The following is a 21,381-nucleotide window of genomic DNA, read 5'->3' as shown; positions in this document are numbered from 1 at the left end:
AGTGAGGGGCTTGTGTACCTGTTATCAGTATAAATTATATGCCCCTTATCAAGGTATGGTTCTATCATTGTTCTAACCACATCACCTGAGATGTCCAATAACCTCCTGGTATTTTGCAATGTATAACTTCCAGTGTACACATTAATATCCAATACAAGACCACTGTAGCAATCACAAAGCACAAACAACTTTATACCAAAGCATTTCCTCTTGCTTGGTATGTACTGCATGAAAGAGAGTCTTCCTTTGAACAGAATCAAAGACTCGTCAATTACAAGCTTCCTGAAGGGATAAAAATACATACTGAATTCCTCTTTCAGATACACAAACACATTCCTAATCTTATATAACCTGTCGTTTCTGTCAGACCTGGTTTTGTCTGAGAAGTGAAGCATACGTAATAGTAGCACAAATCGATTCACTCCCATTATATCACTGAAACCTGGGGTTGCAATCAGGCGGTCTGTTGACCAGTATGATTTCACAGTGTGCTTATACACATGTGGTATGAGCATTATTGTGGCAAAGAAAAGATACATCTCAGCCACAGTTGTCTCCTTCCACTTATGTAGACGTGATTTTGGTGAAAGTATTGTGTTTGCCATGGTGTACTCGTAGTATCTGTTGCTTTCAATGACAATAATTTCCATCAGGGGTTTGTCAAAGAATAACTCGAAACATTCCAGTTCACTGGCATTGTTCCCCAGTGTACAACATGGCTGTATTCCACATTGGCTTTCATCAAACTGGTGGGGCTTTGGAACAAAATTGGCAGCTTCCTGCCAATCCCAGGTACGGTCTGCTGGTGGGTACTGGACATTGACAGGTGGTTGTGGTTGTGCAGTTTGTGGTTGTGGAGGCTGGTGTGGTGGGTGGGTGGGGGATGGTGGCCTTTGTTGTAGATCAGCTGAGGCAGGGGTGTGGGTGGCAGCATGGCCCACTGCTGGTGCCTCACGGCCGGCACCACCACTACCACCATGCACATTTTCCATCCCAATTGCAACACTATCATCTTCATTTTCATTGTCTGTTCCTGTTGTACAGCCACGGGATGTACTACGGGATGTACTACGGGATGTACTCCGAGATGTACTCCTTCCCCTTGGAATAGCATATGGCACACTACCAAAGCACATATATCGTCGTATATACTGACGGTTCACTGGAGAATATTCCACTTCACTATCACTACTGCAACTGTTTTCAAGAGCTTGTAGTTCATATTCACTATCACTATCATCACCAATGCTCACATCTGAGTCTGGGATTTGGGAAAATAGGAGTTTCCTCTTTGATTCTTGTACAACTTAACGTGAACAAGACAGCCCAGCAGCAGAGGTGGAAGGCTGAGGGTCATCTGGGTTTTCCTCACTATTACCGGTATTATGGTCATTAGTTTCGGTCACAACCTCATCAAAACCTTGAAACTCATCTTCACTGGCACTTCCATCTCTATTAGAACTGTCACTGGGGAACAAAAGTCTCCCAATTCGCCGAGGAGTGAGGAACTTCTTACCGCGAGGCATGGTGAACAAGGTCTACTAAAATGGTGTTCCCACAATGTGCCACTGGGTCCCAGATTTTTTTTCTACTGCACACACCAACCACACACACCCATTCTCTCACATCTAGGCCTACCAGCCTTTTCCCGCGAGATTTGAAGGCACTAGAATTTATGCTTACTAGTACGTCAAAAACCCTGGCGTGTAAGCCGTACTAGTATGTCGGAAACCCTGAAAGGGTTAAAAGTTCCTCAAAGTATTCTCGCCATCTACCCAATACCTCCATCTCCCCATCTACTAACTCTCCTACTCTGTTTTTAACTGACAAATCCATTTGTTCCCCAGGCTTTCCTAACTTGTTTAACTCACCCCAAAATTTTTTCTGATTTTCATTAAAATTCCTTGACAGTGCTTCTCCCACTCTATCATCTGCTGTCCTTTTGCACTCTCTCACCACTCTCTTCACCTTTCTTTTACTCTCCATATACTCTGCTCTTCTTATAACACTTCTGCTTTGTAAAAACCTCTTATAAGCTACCTTTTTCTCTTTTATCACACCCTTTACTTCATCATTCCACCAATCACTCCTCTTTCCTCCTGCACCCGCCCTCCTATAACCACAAACTTCTGCCCCACATTCTAATACTGCATTTTTAAAATTCTTTCAACCCTCTTCAACCCCCCCCCCCCCCCCCACTACTCATACTTGCACCAGCCCACCTTTCTGCCAATAGCTGCTTTTTATTAATGAGTACACTGACAAAATTTTACGTTAAACTTACCAAGCTCTTTGCGTTGGCTCATCGCAACTGCAGGAGGAAGTGTGTTCTTTGGTCTGGCTATGACATTAAGTAGGGGCATAAACTTGGTGGAGGAAGAGCAAGTTCCACTGTTGTTATTTGTAGTGCTGTTACTACTACTGTTACTGCTGCTGCTGCTGTTGTTGTTGCTACTTGAGACTGATGCAGCTGCCTGGAAAAATAATTGGCATTAATATACTGTACTCATTTAAGTCACTTTATTTACGAAGTACATATTAATATCTTTAATCATAACCAGGCATAATCTCCTGAATTAATGTAACGTGATATTCAGACTTATGCCTGCAGGAATAACATTTGGCTCAAACAGAGCCAAATACAAATGATGTAGCCTGTAAAACACTAATCAGAAGAATATATTTACATCAAAGCACTAACTCACGATGGTTACTCATCAGTGCAGAAATACTGAAGGTATTAACCCTTTCAGGGTTGGTGCCATACTTGTACGGCTTGAGAGCCAGGATTGGTGCCGTACCTGTACGTGCAAATTCTACCGCCTTCAAATCGAGCGGAAGAAAGCTGGTGGGCCTACATGTGAAAGAATGGGTCTGTGTGGTCAGTGTGCGCAGTATAAAAAAAATCCTGCAGCACGAAGTGCATAATGAGAAAAAAAAACTCCAGTGCAGTGTATTTTCATATGGTATTTATGGTTGTGTTCTCGTTTTCTTGGTCTCATTGGACAGAACGGAAGATATTATACAGAAATAGAGATGATTTTGATTGGTTTCACGATGATAAGTACCTTGAAATTGAGCTCAAAGTAGCGAAAATGTTCAATTTTTGCTGATGTTCAAGAGTAAACAAATCATGCCACGTGTCCAATACACATCAACTAGTGAGTCTAATATTCTTTTGCAAGTGCGCTGAAATTATTTATACCATTTTTACAATAATGCAGTAGTCTGTATAACAGTAAATCTTCTATTTTTTGTGAGAATAAAAATTCAAAATGGATAACAAGAGTAATATAAGAGGGGCCTGGAGATGTGACTAATGAACCGAGAAAATGTTATTTTTAGTGCAAGGAATGTCTGTTTTGTTTATTCTGGACCCTATTTTGAAATTGGCATCTTTAGAAATTTGTGTCAAATTGGCCAAACTGCCAGTTTTTGACCACTTCTTTGGGTAGATGAAATCGGTAAACAGACGGTTTTCTTGTACTCATTCAACAGAACAAATGGAATTCTAACAACATAGCTATGATTTTAGTCAGTTGCAACATTGGAACTGGCCAAAAATAGGGCTCAAATTGGGAGAAATCGCCGATGCATAAATATCATTGAGACCACTAAGTTTGCGAGAGCATAATTCCGTATGCTTTCCATCAAATTTCATACTTTTGGTGTCGTTATCATCGGGAAAAAATTCTCCATCATTTCATAAGAAAATTTTTTTTTTTTTTTTTTAATTTTTCGACCCTGAGAGCGAGTTCAGGATCAGGGGGTCTCAACCCTGAAAGGGTTAAATAGGTGAGGGTAATTACTGAGAGGCAACCATGGAAAAACTTGTGAGAAGTTACTGCAAAAAAAAAAGGTGTTTCAGCAATATTGCAACGATAGAACCTTGTGGAAACAAATATAGCGTTGACTGAAGTAAAGGTACATACAGCGGCCTCTTGAGTTACAATGGGATTTAGTTATGATAATACGATACATACGATAATAGTTACGGTAATACCAACAAGTTGTTAGTGAAAGACGTGTGCAGTGATCAACGCAATTATTAAGGAAATATTTCACCAGAAGTGGCTTCTTAAGGCCACTTCATATACCTTCGATGAGTTTCGAGAGGGTTTTCCACTCCCAGAGCCTGGCCTTGAATCAGGCTCGTCTTGTGCAGGCATGTCTTGATCAGTGCACACATCTCTCTTACCCACCCTATTAACTGCATAATGGCCACCATAACTATACAGGCTACTGAGGAAACAAAAAAAGACACACAAAAAATGTTAGGCCCTAAACCCATGTGGGTCACTCAACACAAGACATGGCAGAGGCTTGAGCGTCTGTCTTCAGAGTGTGAGACTGACATGTTTCCCATTTGTACTTACCCATATGATCACAATTATATAAAAAGTTAAGAAGTTGAGGATCAATGTAAAACGTGTTCTTACTTGAGTAGGTGAAGTCTGTGCCTGGGTAGGGATGCGCATCTCTCTTAAAACTTGAATATCTGGACTGCTAGATCTGGTGCTATTATTATTATTGCTGTTATTTTTGTTAGCATTGGTAGCACTTCCTGAAAAAGTCAAATAAGCTTCTTAAAAATTAATTATAAAATATAATCTCAAAATTTTTTACTTAATTTCAATTTAGTCAAAAAATATATATTGATACAATTACCTAAGTATTGTCATACATAACTAGTAATATTAGGTCCTCAGAACCTTAAGCCTCCAATAATAATAATAATAATAATAATAATAATAATGGTAGTAGGTTGGTAGACAGCAACCACCCAGGGAGGTACTACCGTCCTGCCAAGTGAGTGTAAAACGAAAGCCTGTAATTGTTTTACATGATGGTAGGATTGCTGATGTCTTTTGTCTGTCTCATAAATATGCAAGATTACAGGCATGTCTTGCTACTTCTACTTACACTTAGGTCACACTACACATACATATACACATTTATTCATACACACTCATCTGAGTTTTCTTTGATTTTATCTTAATAGTTCTTGGTCTTATTAATTTTCCTTTTATATCCATGGGGAAGTGGAATAAGAATCTTTCCTCCGTAAGCCATGCGTGTTGTAAAAGTCAACTAAAATGCCGGGAACAATGGGCTAGTAACCCCTTTTCCTGTAAAGATTACTAAAAAGAATAAGAAGAAGAAAATTGTCAAAGTGGGAAGTCTGAATGTGCGTGGATGTTGTGCAGATGATAAGAAAGAGATGATTGTGGATGTTATGAATGAGAAGAAGCTGGATGTCCTGGCTTTAAGTGAAACAAAGCTGAAGGGGGTGGGAGAGTTTCAATGGAGAGGAATAAATGGGATTAGGTCAGGGGTTTCAAATAGAGTTAGAGCTAAAGAAGGAGTAGCAATAATGTTGAAGGATAAGCTATGGCAGGAAAAGAGGGACTATAAATGTATTAATTCAAGGATTATGTGGAGTAAAATAAAGATTGGATGTGAAAAGTGGGTTATAATAAGCGTGTATGCACCTGGAGAAGAGAGAAGTGTAGAGGAGAGAGAGAGATTTTGGGAAATGTTGAGTGAATGCGTGGGGAGTTTTGAATCAAGTGTGAGAGTAATGGTGGTTGGGGATTTCAATGCTAAAGTGGGTAAAAATGTTATGGAGGGAGTAGTAGGTAAATTTGGGGTGCCAGGGGTAAATGTAAATGGGGAGCCTTTAATTGAGCTATGTGTAGAAAGAAATTTGGTAATAAGTAATACATATTTTATGAAAAAGAGGATAAATAAATATACAAGGTATGATGTAGCACGTAATGAAAGTAGTTTATTAGATTATGTATTGGTGGATAAAAGGTTGATGGGTAGGCTCCAGGATGTACATGTTTATAGAGGGGCAACTGATATATCGGATCATTATTTAGTTGTAGCTACAGTTAGAGTAAGAGGTAGATGGGAAAAGAGGAAGGTGGCAACAACAAGTAAGAGGGAGGTGAAAGTGTATAAACTAAGGGAGGAGGAAGTTCGGGCGAGATATAAGCGACTATTGGCAGAAAGGTGGGATAGTGCAAAGATGAGTAATGGGGGGGTTGAAGAGGGTTGGAATAGTTTTAAAAATGCAGTATTAGAATGTGGGGCAGAAGTTTGTGGTTATAGGAGGGTGGGTGCAGGAGGAAAGAGGAGTGATTGGTGGAATGATGAAGTAAAGGGTGTGATAAAAGAGAAAAAGGTAGCTTATGAGAGGTTTTTACAAAGCAGAAGTGTTATAAGAAGAGCAGAATATATGGAGAGTAAAAGAAAGGTAAAGAGAGTGGTGAGAGAGTGCAAAAGGAGAGCAGATGATAGAGTGGGAGAGGCACTGTCAAGAAATTTTAATGAAAATAAGAAAAAATTTTGGAGTGAGTTAAACAAGTTAAGAAAGCCAAGGGAAAATATGGATTTGTCAGTTAAAAACAGAGTAGGGGAGTTAGTAGATGGGGAGATGGAGGTATTAGGTAGATGGCGAGAATATTTTGAGGAACTTTTAAATGTTAAGGAAGAAACAGAGGCAGTAATTTCATGCACTGGTCAGGGAGGTATACCATCTTTTAGGAGTGAAGAAGAGCAGAATGTAAGTGTGGGGGAGGTACGTGAGGCATTACGTAAAATGAAAGGGGGTAAAGCAGCTGGTACTGATGGGATCATGACAGAAATGTTAAAAGCAGGGGGGGATATAGTGTTGGAGTGGTTGGTACTTTTGTTCAATAAATGTATGAAAGAGGGGAAGGTACCTAGGGATTGGCGGAGAGCATGTATAGTCCCTTTATATAAAGGGAAAGGGGACAAAAGAGACTGTAAAAATTATAGAGGAATAAGCTTACTGAGTATACCAGGAAAAGTGTACGGTAGGGTTATAATTGAAAGAATTAGAGGTAAGACAGAATGTAGGATTGCGGATGAGCAAGGAGGTTTCAGAGTGGGTAGGGGATGTGTAGATCAAGTGTTTACATTGAAGCATATATGTGAACAGTATTTAGATAAAGGTAGGGAAGTTTTTATTGCATTTATGGATTTAGAAAAGGCATATGATAGAGTGGATAGAGGAGCAATGTGGCAGATGTTGCAAGTATATGGAATAGGTGGTAAGTTATTAAATGCTGTAAAGAGTTTTTATGAAGATAGTGAGGCTCAGGTTAGGGTGTGTAGAAGAGAGGGAGACTATTTCCCGGTAAAAGTAGGTCTTAGACAGGGATGTGTAATGTCACCATGGTTGTTTAATATATTTATAGATGGGGTTGTTAAGGAAGTAAATGCTAGGGTGTTTGGGAGAGGGGTGGGATTAAATTATGGGGAATCAAATTCAAAATGGGAATTGACACAGTTACTTTTTGCTGATGATACTGTGCTTATGGGAGATTCTAAAGAAAAATTGCAAAGGTTAGTGGATGAGTTTGGGAATGTGTGTAAAGGTAGAAAGTTGAAAGTGAACATAGAAAAGAGTAAGGTGATGAGGGTGTCAAATGATTTAGATAAAGAAAAATTGGATATCAAATTGGGGAGGAGGAGTATGGAAGAAGTGAATGTTTTCAGATACTTGGGAGTTGACGTGTCGGCGGATGGATTTATGAAGGATGAGGTTAATCATAGAATTGATGAGGGAAAAAAGGTGAGTGGTGCGTTGAGGTATATGTGGAGTCAAAAAACGTTATCTATGGAGGCAAAGAAGGGAATGTATGAAAGTATAGTAGTACCAACACTCTTATATGGGTGTGAAGCTTGGGTGGTAAATGCAGCAGCGAGGAGACGGTTGGAGGCAGTGGAGATGTCCTGTTTAAGGGCAATGTGTGGTGTAAATATTATGCAGAAAATTCGGAGTGTGGAAATTAGGAGAAGGTGTGGAGTTAATAAAAGTATTAGTCAGAGGGCAGAAGAGGGGTTGTTGAGGTGGTTTGGTCATTTAGAGAGAATGGATCAAAGTAGAATGACATGGAAAGCATATAAATCTATAGGGGAAGGAAGGCGGGGTAGGGGTCGTCCTCGAAAGGGTTGGAGAGAGGGGGTAAAGGAGGTTTTGTGGGTAAGGGGCTTGGACTTCCAGCAAGCGTGCGTGAGCGTGTTAGATAGGAGTGAATGGAGACGAATGGTACTTGGGACCTGACGATCTGTTGGAGTGTGAGCAGGGTAATATTTAGTGAAGGGATTCAGGGAAACCGGTTATTTTCATATAGTCGGACTTGAGTCCTGGAAATGGGAAGTACAATGCCTGCACTTTAAAGGAGGGGTTTGGGATATTGGCAGTTTGGAGGGATATGTTGTGTATCTTTATATGTGTATGCTTCTAGACTGTTGTATTCTGAGCACCTCTGCAAAAACAGTGATAATGTGCGAGTGTGGTGAAAGTGTTGAATGATGATGAAAGTATTTTCTTTTTGGGGATTTTCTTTCTTTTTTGGGTCACCCTGCCTCGGTGGGAGACGGCCGACTTGTTGAAAAAAAAAAAAAAAAAAAAAAAAATAATAATAATAATAATAATAATAATAATAATAAATAATAAAAAAGTATGAGTAGTGGGAGGATTGAAGAGGGTTGGAATAGTTTTAAAAATGCAGTATTAGAATGTGGGACAGAGGTTTGTGGTTATAGGAGGGTGGGTGCAGGAGGAAAGATGAGTGATTGGTGGAATGATGAAGTAAAGGGTGTGATAAAAGAGAAAAAAGGTAGCTTATGAGAGGTTTTTACAAAGCAGAAGTGTTATAGGAAGAGCAGAGTGTATGGAGAGTAAAAAAAAAATGGTGAAGAGAGTGATGAGAGGTACTGTCAAAGAAATTTTAATGAAAATAAGAAAAAATTTTGGAGTTAAACAAGTTAAGAAAGCCTTGAGAACAAATGGATTTGTCAGTTAAAAACAGAGTAAGGGAGTTAGTAGATGGGGAGATGGAGGTATTGGGTAGATGGCAGGAATATTTTGAGGAACTGTTAACCTTTAAACGGTCCAAACGTATATACAGTAGGGCCCCGCTTTACGGCGTTTCACTTTACGGCGTTCCGCTAATACAGTCATTTCAAATTATGACCAAAACTCGCTATACGGCTCCCCCCACCTGACTTTCTAATACGGTCACCGCGCCCCACCCTGTTTGTTTACATTCTCCGTGAGCTCAGTAAGCACTAAGTCTCTCCATTTTGTCTGGAAACTCCAAAATTTCAAATGTTTTTAAAAGTTATTTCATATTTTATATATACTCTGATAATTATACTTATGTATACCTGTACGACTCAAGAAATCGTAATGACACGATTCAATCCCGGCCGGGGGTATGGTTTATACCTGTACCTAAATAAATTTACACACTGAGAGACCAATACTGTTTATAATGTATATACATAAACTCACTGTATTGAACACAATAACTGCACTAAAGTTATCATATTATTGTTTACCACTGTTGTTTATTACAATAAACATGCACAAATCTTGTATAATACTAATGTTCTATCATATATTTACATATTTACAATCACTGGACATGGCTTTAGAACTGCTGGAGCTTGTGAAACTCCTTGAAACAAGGCACCATGCACAGAGGTACCTTACATTCCTCACACATAAACCGAGTGTCTTTGCGTCTTTGTTGCCGTCGTTTTGTTTGTGCACAGATGATGCATCTCTTCTGAGCAAATTTCTTCTGAGTTGAAGGAAGCTGTATTATGAAATGATCACCTTCTCTCCTAAAACGCTTGGGTATATCCTTAGGAGTTCGAGGACCTTGTTGTATAGCAGGTGTTATTACCTGGTACTTCATTATGAGTTGTCTGACAACAGACAAACAGGCTCTGGTGGCCTGGTGGTTAACGCTCTCGCTTCACACGGCGAGGGCCTAGGTTCGATTCCCAGCCAGAGTAGAAACATTGGACGTGTTTCTTTCAACCTGTTGTCTATGTTCCCCATCAGTAAAATGGGTACCTGGGTGTTAGTCGACTGGTGTGGGTCGCATCCTGGGACACTGACCTAAGGAGGCCTGGTCACAGACCGGGCCGCAGGGGCGTTGACCCCCGGAACTCTCTCCAGGTAAACTCTCCAGGTACGGTGGTCTGTTGCCAGTCTTCATTTGGTACATATTGAGCATTGAAATGTCCATGAGATGGAAGAAAAGTTTCATGTACCACTTGTAACTTTTGCGAACACAATCAACAAAGCCAATCTGCATGTCACATTTGTCAACAAAGCACATGTTTTGTGAATAATCAATCACTGTCACTGGTTTTCGAATACGTTCATTAGTCACTCGATCAACTTTGCCACTGTCTTTGCATTTCATTATGGTGAATGGTTGTCAACAATGTGACATTGATGTCATTGGCAGTAAACACCTGCACGTCATCACCACGAGCACGTTGAGCCTGGGCATATGTTTCCAATTTGAACGCACTGTGCCACACACATCTGTCTTGTTCACTCGCAAAAAATCACTGAGTAATGGGCTTGTGTACCAGTTATCGGTATATAATGTATGCCCCTTACCAAGATGAGGTGCCATCATGCTTCTCACTACGTCATCTGAAATACCCAATAACATCTTGGTATCTTTCAATGTTTTACTTCCTGTGTATACAACAATATCCAATACCAGGCCACTGTCACAGTCACAGAGTACAAACAGTTTTATACCAAAGCGTTTCCTCTTGCTCAGTATTTACTGCTTGAATGACTGCCTACCTTTGAACAAAATCAAAGACTCGTCAATTACAAGATTCTTGAATGGATAAAAGTATATGCTGAACTTTGTTTGAGATACATAAAAACATTTCTAATCTTGTATAACCTGTCACTTCTGTCAGGCCTGGTTTTGTCAGAGAAGTGCAACATACGTAAACCTGTTCACTGGGATGATTTCACTGAAGGCCGGGGTACAAATTAGCCGATCTGTGGACCAGTATGATTTTATATTATGCTTACAGACATGAGGCATAAGCATTATTGTTGCAAAAAGCAAATACATTTCTGCAACAGTCGTCTCTTTCCACCGGTGTAGTCTTGACTGTGATATGATCGTATTTGCCATGGTGTACTCAAAATACTTATTACTTTACCTGACAATAGGTTCCATCAATGGTTGGTCAAAGAATAATTCAAAGAATTCCAGTTCATTTGCAGTGTTTCCAAGGGAACAAGTTGGTAGAATTCCACTTTCAGAGTCATCAAAGTGGTGGGGCTTGGGAACAAACTTGGGATTTTGCTGCCAATCCTAGATACGGTTTGCTGGTGGATACTGGACATCATAGGCTGGTTGTGCAGGTAGTTGTGGTTGTGGTGGGCTGGTGGCTGACGCTCCGCTTTGTCCTTGAACTGAGGAGTCAGCAGCATGGGTCCCAGCCTGGGCTGGCGAGTCACGCATGGCCGTGGCACTACCATCACCACTACCACCATCTGCTGATGCCTGTGGTCTATCCATGCCAAGTGTAGCCACATCATCCTCACTATCACTATCTATACCTGGTGTAGGACCACGGGATGTACTCCGTCCCCTGGGCACGGCATAGGGTACACTACCCGAGCGCATGCAGTGGCGTACATACCGACGCTTCACTGGTGAATATGATTCCTCACTATCACTACTCGAATGATCGTCAAGAGCAATAAAATCACAATCCACGTCACTATCATCATCATTACTGAAGGCAGAGGCCTGGCCACGCGAAATTAATAGTTTTCTCTTGTATTGAGGTACAACCGACCGTGACTGACGAGTGCCCACACCAGAGGTAGAAGGTTGAGGATCGTCAGGGTTTTCTGCACTATTATCAATATCCTGGTCATTCCATTCGGTCACAAACTTATCAAAGCCAAAGAATTCGTCTTCATTTCCACTTCCATCACTGTCAGAACTATCAGATAGGAACAGGAGAGTCGCAATTTTCCTTGGAGTGAGAGCTGCCTTGCGACGAGGTATGGTGAACAAGGGTAACTGAGCTGGCGTTCCCAAAATGCTATGCGGGCTCCTAGATTTTTTGTTTATGGTGTACACCCACCACGCAGACCCGTTCTCTCACATGTAGGCCTATGAGTGTTTTTGGGCTAAATTTGACGGCGCTAGAATTTTGGCGTAGATCTACGGTTTGGACACTCAACGTGAAGCCGTAGATCTATGGGACGGACCCTGAAAGGGTTAAGGGGTACGTAGAGACTGAAAAATTCAATCCCCAACAAGTGTTCAATTGTGACGAAACAGACTTGTTTTGGAAGAAAATGCCAAAGATTATCTACATTACTCAGGAGGAAAAGGCACTGCCAGGACACAAGCCTATGAAAGACAGGCTCACTCTTTTATTCTATGCTAATGCTAGTGATGATTTTAAAGTGAAGCCTTTACTTGCTTTATCACTCAGAAAATCCCACTGTATTCAAGAAAAACAATGTCATCAAGAATAAATTGTGTGTCTTGTGGAAAGCGAATAATAAGGCATGGGTCACAAGGCAAATTTTCAGAGTGGGTCCATAAAGTGTTTGGCCCAGGTGTGAAAAAATATCTCCTGGAAAATAATTTGCTACTTAAGTGCCTCCTCGTTATGGACAATTCTCCTGCTCATCCTCCAAACTTGGAAGACATATTGTCTAGGGACTTCAATTTCATCACAGTGAAGTTCTTGCCTCCTAACACCACTCCTCTTCTCCAGCCCATAGACCAGCAGGTTATTTCTAACTTCAAAAAACTCTACACAAAAGCAGTGTTTGAAAGGTGCTCTGAAGTGACCTCAGATACTCAGTTGACCCTAAGAGAGTTCTGGAAGAATCACTTCAGTATCCTCCATTGCATAAGCTTTATAGGCAAGGCTTGGGAGAGAGTGACTTCCAGGACTTTGAACTCTGCTTGGAGACAATTGTGGCCAGATTGTGTCCAAAAGAGGGATTTTGAAGGGTTTGAGGCTGACCCTGACCCTGCCGACCCCACTGCCTGTTGTTGAAGGTATTGTGGCATTGGGCAAGTCCATGGGGCTGGAGGTGAGGGGAGAGGATGTGGAAGAGTTGGTGGAGGACCACAGGGAAGAGCTAACCACTGACGAGCTGCAACAGCTTCAACTGAAACAGCATCAGACCACAGCTTAGGAACTTGCTTCACAATCCCATTGAAATCTGATAAAAAAAAAAAAGTTGGTGATTCTGCTCGCCCCTCCCTTAACCCTTTCAGGGCTGGTGCCGTACTAGTATGGCTTGCACGCCAGGGTTGGTGCCGTACTAGTACGCATAAATTCTAGCTCCTTCAAATCTAGCGAGAGAAAGCTGGTAGGCCTACATATGAAAGAATGGGTCTATGTGGTCAGTGTGCACAGTATAAAAAAAATCCTGCAGCACACAGTGCATAATGAGAAAAAAAAAACTCTGACCATGTTTTTGGTTTAAAACAGCAACTTTGCTGTGTATTTTCGCATGCTATTTTTGGTTGTATTCTAGTTTTCCTGGTCTCATTTTATAGAATGGAAGACATATTACGGAAACTGATATGATTTTGATTGATTTCACAATGAAAAGTGCCTTGAAACTGAGCTCAAGGTAGCAGAAATGCTCGATTTTTGCCAAAGTTCAAAAGTAAACAAAACATGCCATGCGTCCAATACACATCAACTAGTGAGTCCAATATTCCTTCACAAGTGTGCTGATATTATTTATACCATTTCTACACTAATGCAGTAGTCTGCATAACAGCAAATCTTCTATTTTTTGTGAGAATAAAAATTCAAAGTGGAAAACAAAATAAATGTAACAGAGGCCTAGGGACGTGACTAATGAACAGAGGAAATGTTATTTTAGTGCCAGGAATGTCTGTCTTGTTTATTCTGGACCCTACTTGGAAATTGGCATCATTTGAAATTTGGGTAAAATTGGCAAAATTGCCAATTTCTGACCACTTTACTGGATAGCTGAAATCAAGTAAATAGGCGGTTTCTTGTACTCAATCGATAGAAAAAATAGAGTTCTAGCGAAAGTTATGATTTTTGTCGACTAGTACATTGGAATTGGCCAAAAATAGGGCTCAAATTGGGCGAAATCGCCGATGCGTAAACATCGTCAAGACTGCTAACTTCCCAAGAGCATAATTCCTTAAGTTTTCCATCAAATTTCATATTTTTGGTTTCATTATGATCAGGAAGAGATTCTCTATTATTTCATAAGAAAAAATAATTTTTTTTTTTTTCAAAAATTTCCGACACTGAGAACAAGTTTAGGAGAGGGCTTGCTAACCCTGAAAGGTTTAAATGGTGTGTGCGATGTGGACCAGGGTGCAAGTTTTTGTACAGAAACACCACCCTGACCAAGCTGAAACAAGCTATATCTGCAACATGTTCAGTGACAAAACCTTGTCCCACTTCAGGGAAATCTTAGAGATGCCAAAAACAAAGCACTCTTGACCGTTATTTTGTGAGACACAGGTCCAGTGACTCTCAAGCTGGTCCTAGTGGCCTTAAAAGACAAAGCAGGGAAGAAACCCCAGATAAGGACTTGTTACCTTAAGTCTTTATGGAAGGGGATTCCCTTTCCAAACAATAAGTCCTCCCTCTTTCCTCCTCCTTCAATAAAGTCTCTTCAATAAAGTTAAGTAAATGTTATTTTAAATGTTTATTTAAATTTAATATCTTTTTTTTTTTTCAACAAGTCGGCCGTCTCCCACCGAGGCAGGGTGACAGACGGCCGACTTGTTGAAAAAAAAAAAAAAAAAAATATTAAATTTAAATAAACATTTAAAATAATATATCTACATATAATATGTATTTATCTGTGTTGTATGTAAAACTATAGTTATTATTTAAAAAATGTATTTTTTTGTGAATATTTTTGAGTCTGGAACAGATTAATTTTCTTTACATTATTTCTTATGGGAAATATTGCTTTGCCTTTTGGCCATTTCGTGTTTAGGCCTAGCTCCAGAATGGATTACGGCCAAAACTCGGAGTTTCACTGTACAATGCCTGCACTTTAAAGGAGGAGTTTGGGACATTAGCAGTTTGGAGGGATATGTTATATATCTTTATATATTCTTCTAAACTGTTGTATCTGGGTGCCTGTGCAAAAACAGTGATTATGTATGAGTGAGGTGAAAGTGTTCAATGATGATGAAAATATTTTCGTCTTGGGGATTTTTTTTTTCTTTCTTTTTGGGTTACCCTGCCTCGGTGGGAGACGGTTGACTTGTTGAAAAAAAAAAACTAATAATAATAAGATTATTATTATTATTATTATTATTATTATAATAACGAATGCCGCCAACTCAGTGCACTGTTTACCTAGCTGGGAGAGCAGTTCTCTCATGCTTTGCTAACATTTTTGACAGTCATTTGGCCAAATTTCGATTTTCTAAGCATGGGTCCTAAGAAAATAAGTGTAAAGGACAGTGCTGAGAAGAAAAAGAGAATGATTTTCATGGAATTAAACCATGAAATTATAGATAAACAAGCAAGGTGTCCAGGTTTTGGATTGAGGGGGAAGAGGGGGAAGCTGGCTCATAATTCAAATGTTGGCTCGTAACTCATGGCAAAAAACTGACCCAGGGATGGCTCGTATCTCAAAAAATTCGTACGTTGGAACACTCATAGTCAAGGTTCCACTGTACTAATTAATTAATTTATATGATCTGAAAATTACAATTTATAGTAGTTCTTGTGATTTTAAAGCCAATCTTTGTTCTGACACTAATATTAGGTACTGAAATAGTAATCAAACAGTCACAAACACACTGACAGGTGAACATATTCACCTGCCTTGGTCACATACTATTGTCTAGAAATATATACAAAGTATTTATAAGTCCCAGAAATGTTTTAGACATGCTGAAGTGTATGAAACTCGTTGAAGCACAGGGTAAGACAGAGATAATTTAAGCTAGTCATTTCAAAGTTAAAGAGGTGAACCCAAAAGTTCGAGTTAAGCTCTCAAAAACTCAAATATATAGCTGTACACAAATTACATACTTACTTGTACTTCTCGTCACTATTGGAGTGCTGGGTGTTGGGGTTGTACGTGTTGTAGAGGTCTGCAGGTACACATTAGATTATTCACCATAAAAGAAAACTGAAAATCTAAGAACATGTCTATTATTTCTTCAACTGTCCTCAATAAGATAAAACTGCAAATTAAATTCTTACTTATTTTCTTTAACAGTGGAGACCAATCCATTATCTTTGCAAGTGCCAGTTCAGGGCTGTATTGGAACAGTTCTGAACTAATAACTACATGAATGGTGGTTCAGCCCCAATACTTCTTACACAATATTACTTTCACAATATGGCAAGTTTCTCATTTTTTTCTTACTTATATTTCAAGGAGACATTAATAACTTGCAGGATTACTTCTGAAAACTAAAAAGCAAATCGACGTACAACAATTGCATACAAAAGGCTGTATAGATTACCTTTGACTTGGGTGCATGGTCAGTAGCTGAATAGACAGTAGATGCCTGGGTGAGGGAAGGGCTGGCAGTGGTTCCTACTGGTTGAGCTGTAGAGGAAAAGCTGCTTGCTGATGAAAAAATACACACAGCATCAGTAATACTAGTAATGGCACAGAACTAAACTTAAAAAACATAGAGGGAGTAATCTTCTTCAATCACAGAAAGAGTATGGTAAAGACACAAATGCAGTATAATGTGATCCTTTATTAGCAATGTTTTGCCCTCACAATGGGCTTGATAGTCACTAACAGATCTACTTGGGGGAGAGATGATGTGCATACACACAAGGTGCTATCAAAAAGTTCCTGGACAGCTGAAAAAAAAATATAGACTTACTCCAGAAAATGCTGGACAGACAATGTTGCATGAGCAGGGGCAGAGGCACTGTCATGGTGAATGAACCAATCCCTGCACATTTCTTTTTCACATCTTCCCTCAACATCTCAAAAACTTATGTAAAAATTTTGGGTAACTGTCTGCCATGCTGAAACAAATTCCTGATAAACAATTCCTCTATTGTCAAAGAAAAAAAAAAAAGTTCATGCTTTTGACTTGACATGCCATTTTTGACCTGAGTGAGTTGAGGCTTTTCCATTGTGAAGACTGTTGCTTGGCCTCTGGGTTGCAGCTGTAGAACCAAGTTTCATTGACAGTAATGACCTTAGAACTTGTTTTGTAAGGTCTTGACAAACATCCCAGCAAGTCTTTCAGGTGGAAATAAATGATATAAAATACCAACACAATGAAAATATAAACACTTAAGCAGTATAATACGATCCTTTATTGACAACATTTCGCCCACGCAGTGGGTTTCATCAAGTCACAAAAAGATCTGTTTGTGACTTGATGAAGCCCACTGTTTAGGCAAAACCTTGTCAATAAAAGATCACATCATACTGCTCAAGTGTTTATATTTCCAAGTCTTTCAGGTCTTGAATCAACAAGTGAGGGCACAAATTTCACAGCCACTCGATTTGTGATCAAATTTTCAGCTAAACAAATCATGCCACATGTCCAATACACATCAACTGGTGGGTAAAATATGCTTTCACAAATGCACTGATATTATTTATACCATTTTTACAATAATGTAGTAGTCTGCCTAACAGTAAATGTTTCATTTTTTGTGTGAAAAAAATTTGAAATGGAAATCAAGAGTAATATAAGAGGGGCCTGGAGACTTGACTAATGAACAGAGAAAATGTTATTTTGCTGCCAGGAATGTCTGCATTGTTTATTCCAGACCCTGCTTTGAAATTGGCCTTCCATGAATTTTGTATGAAGTTGGCCCAATTACCAATTTCTCATCACCTTATTGGGTAGTTCAAATAGGTAAATGGATGGTTCCTTGTACTCAATCGATAGAACAAAAGTTCTAGTGAAATAGCTATGAGTTTGGGCAACTGGAACAATAGAACTGGCTGAAAATAGGGCTCAAAGTGGACGAAATCGCCGAAGTGTAAATATCGCCGAGACCGCTAACTACGTGAGAGCGTAATTCCGTAAGTTTCCCATCAAATTTCGTACTTTTGGTTTTATTACCATCGAGAAAAGATTCTCTATCATTTCATAAGAAAAATTCTTTTTTTTTTAAATTCTTTGATACTGAGAGCAAGTTTGTGAGCAGAGGGTTCAACAGTGAAAGGGCTAATAAGCGATTAGTGATGATTCCAGAATCTTGCATTTTGAAGTGTCCTCTTTATTGACAATGTGTCACTCACCATTGTAATTGGTGAGGAGGTTGTGGGAGATTCTGTGTGAAACACAGGTGTTGTTCCAGGTATCCATTCAGTGTTCAGAAATGTGTGTGTGGTCTCTTGATGGTTTTCCCACATATATTTGGTCATAGTTGTTGCAACGAATTACACATAACATTATCCATGGAGACAAAGAAGGAAATGTACAAACGTATAGTGGTACCAACACTCTCCTATGGGTGTTAAGCACAGGTTGTAAATGCTGCAGAAAGGAGGAGGATGGAGGAAGTGGAGATGTCATGTGTAGGGGCAATGTGTGGTGTACATATTATGCACAGAATTTGTAGTGTGGAAATTAGGAGGAGGTGTGGAGTAACTAAAAGTATGTCAGAGGGCTAAGAAGGATTGCTGAGGTGGTTTGGTCATTTAGAGAAGATGGAACAGATTTATACACTTGGACAGTGTATAAATCTGTAGGGTAAAGAAGGCAGGGTAGGGGTCATCCTAAGAAAGGTTGGAAGGAAGGGGTAGAGGAGGTTTTGTGGGCGAGGGGCCTGGACTTCCAGCAAGCATGTGTGTGTTAGATAGGAGTGAATGGGACAAATGGTTTTTGGGATCTGACGAGCTGTTAGAAACCGAAGGGATTCAGGGAAACCAGCTAGCTGGACTTGAGTCCTGGAGATGGGAAGTACATACAATGGTTGCACTTTCAAGGAGAGGTTTGAGATATTGGCTGTTTGGAGGGACATCTAATCTGTCATATCTGAGTGCCTCTGCAAAGACAGTGATTATGTATGAATGATGGTGAAAGTGTTGAACGATGAAATTTTCTTTCTTTCTTTTTGGGTTTTTTTCTTTCTTTTTGAGTCACTCTGCCTCGGTGGGAAACGGCCGACGTGATTAAAAAAAACAAAAATTATTCAGTATAACAGGTAAAGTGAATGGTAGGGTTATTATTGAAAGAATTAGAGGCAAGGCATAGAGCAGAACTGTAGATAAACAAGGAGGCTTTAGAATGCCTAGGGATTTGTAGATCAAGTGTTTACATTGAAGCATATATATGAACAGTATTTAGAGAAAGGGAGGGAAGCTTTCATTGCATTTATGCATTTAGAAAAGGCATGATAGGGAAGATAGGGAAGCAATGTGGCAAATGTTGCATGTTCATAGAATAGTAGTAAGTCACTAAATCCTGTAAAGTGTAAAGAGTTTTTATGGGGATAGTGAGGCTTCAGGGGAAGGAAGGCAGGGTAGGGGTCGTCCTCGAAAAGGTTGGAGGGAGGGGGTAAAGGAGGCATTGTGGGCGAGGGGTTTGGACTTCCAGCAAGCGTGCGTGAGCGTGTTAGATAGGAGTGAATGGAGACAAATGGTATTTGGGACCTGACGAGCTGTAGGAGTGTAAGCAGGGTAATATTTAGTGAAGGGATTCAGGGAAACCAGTTATTTTATATAACCGGACTTGAGTCCTGGAAATGGGAAGTACAATGCCTGCATTCTAAAGGAGGGGTTTGGGATATTGGCAGTTTGGACAGATACATTGTGTATTTTTATACGTATATACTTCTAAGTTGTTGTATTCTGGGCACCTCTGCAAAAAGTGATTATGTGTGAGTGAGGTGAAAGTGTTGAATGATGATGAAAGTATTTTCTTTTTGGAGATTTTCTTTCTCTTTGGGTCACCCTGCCTCAGTGGGAGATGGCCGACTTGTTGAAAAAAAACAAAAAAAAAGTGAGGCTCAGGTTAGGATGTGTAGCAGAGGGGGAAATTACTTCCCAGTAAAAGCAAGTCTTAGAATGAGATGTGTAATGCCACCATGGTTGTTTAACATATTAATAGATAGGGTTGTAAAAGAATAAAATGCTTGGGTGTTGGGGAGAGGGGTAGGATTAATTTATGGGGAATCAAAAACAAAATGGGAGTTAACACAGTTACTATCTGCTGATGAAACTGTGCTTTTCAGAGACCCTAAAGAAAAGTTGCAAAGGTTAGTGGACGAGTCTGGGAGGGTGTGTAAAGAAAGAAAGTTGAAAGTGAACATAGATAAGAGTAAGGTGATGAGGGTATCAAATGATTCAGATAAAGAAAAATTGGATATTACAATGGTGGGAGGGAGATTAGAAGAAGTGAATGTTTTCAGATATTTGGAAGTTGACTTGTCAGTGGATGGGTTTATGAAGAATGAGGTTAACCATAGAATTGATGAAGGAAAAAAATGAGTGGTGCGTTGAGGTATACGTGGAGATAAAAAAACACTATGCACGGAGGCAATGAAGGGAACGTACAAGAGTATAGTGGTACCAACACTCTTGTAGAGGTGTGAAGCATGGGTTGTAAATGCTGTAGGGAGGAGGAGGCTGGAAGCAGTGGAGATGTCGTGTCTAAGGGCAATGTGTGGTGTAAATATCATGCAGAAAATTCATAGTGTGGAAATTAGGAGGAGGTGTGGAGTTACTAAAAGTATTCGTTAGAGGGTTGAAGAGGGGTTGTTGAGGTGGTTTGGTCATTTAGAGAGAACGGAACAAAGTAGAATGACTTGGACAGCGTGTAAATCTGTAGTACAGTATAAGAAAGGCGGGGTAGGGGTCATCCTAGGAAAGGTTGGAGGGAGGGGGTAAAGGAGGTTTTGTGGGGTAGGGGCTTGGAGTTCCAGTAAGCGTGCACGTGTGTGTCAGATAGGAGTAAATGGAGATGGATGGTTTTTGGGACCTGACAAGCTGTTGGAGTGCAAGCAAGGTAATATTTTTTGAAGGGATTCAGGGAAACCGTTTAGCCAGACTTGAATCCTGAAGGTGGGAAGTACAATGCCTGCACTTCAAAGGAGGGGTTTGGGATATTGGCTGTTTGGAATGACATCTAAACTGTCATATCTAAGTGCCTCTGCAAAGACAGTGTTAAATGATGATGAAAGTTTTTCTTTCTTTTTGGGCCACCCTGCCTTGGTGGGAAATAGTGAATGTGTTTAAAACAAAAAAAAATATCCCCGCCACATTTTTGACTTGATAGTGTCCCTTATTGGTGATAATATTGATTGTAGTAGAGACAGTAGTAGACACTTGGAATATGGTGTTGGAGAGAATAATCGAGATGTATTTACCAGAGTTGTTAGGGATTACTATACATCATTTTTAGGTTGTGTCATTCAGGAAATAGCATACTCTTCAAGGAATTCACTGCTACAGATACGAGGAACTCATAAGAAGCCAATGATGACACTAAATTTACTCTTGGTGTCACTGGAAGGTTTGCAGTAGACTCTGAAATGTAATTCATTATCAGATTTACAGAAGAACATCAAAGAGAG

At 39.9% G+C, this 21,381-nt stretch overlaps 1 protein-coding gene across 5 annotated transcripts in view; it reads right to left on the bottom strand.

The window, feature by feature from the left end:
* The window catches only part of row (relative of woc), a gene marked incomplete at its 3' end in the record, with an annotated part of 245,209 nt that overhangs the window by 107,736 nt on the left and 116,092 nt on the right, over positions 1-21,381 (bottom strand). For 3 of the 5 annotated variants that reach the window (XM_070083775.1, XM_070083773.1, XM_070083777.1), the window contains 4 exon segments: positions 2,285-2,474; positions 4,440-4,564; positions 15,908-15,965; positions 16,344-16,450. In XM_070083775.1, the coding sequence (XP_069939876.1) occupies positions 2,285-2,474; positions 4,440-4,564; positions 15,908-15,965; positions 16,344-16,450 (480 nt within the window). 5 annotated transcript variants of the gene reach the window in all.

The sequence above is a fragment of the Cherax quadricarinatus genome, chromosome 10 (assembly GCF_038502225.1).
Source record: "Cherax quadricarinatus isolate ZL_2023a chromosome 10, ASM3850222v1, whole genome shotgun sequence".
Classification (NCBI taxonomy): domain Eukaryota; kingdom Metazoa; phylum Arthropoda; class Malacostraca; order Decapoda; family Parastacidae; genus Cherax; species Cherax quadricarinatus.
This window is presented reverse-complemented; position numbering and strand designations above follow the sequence as displayed.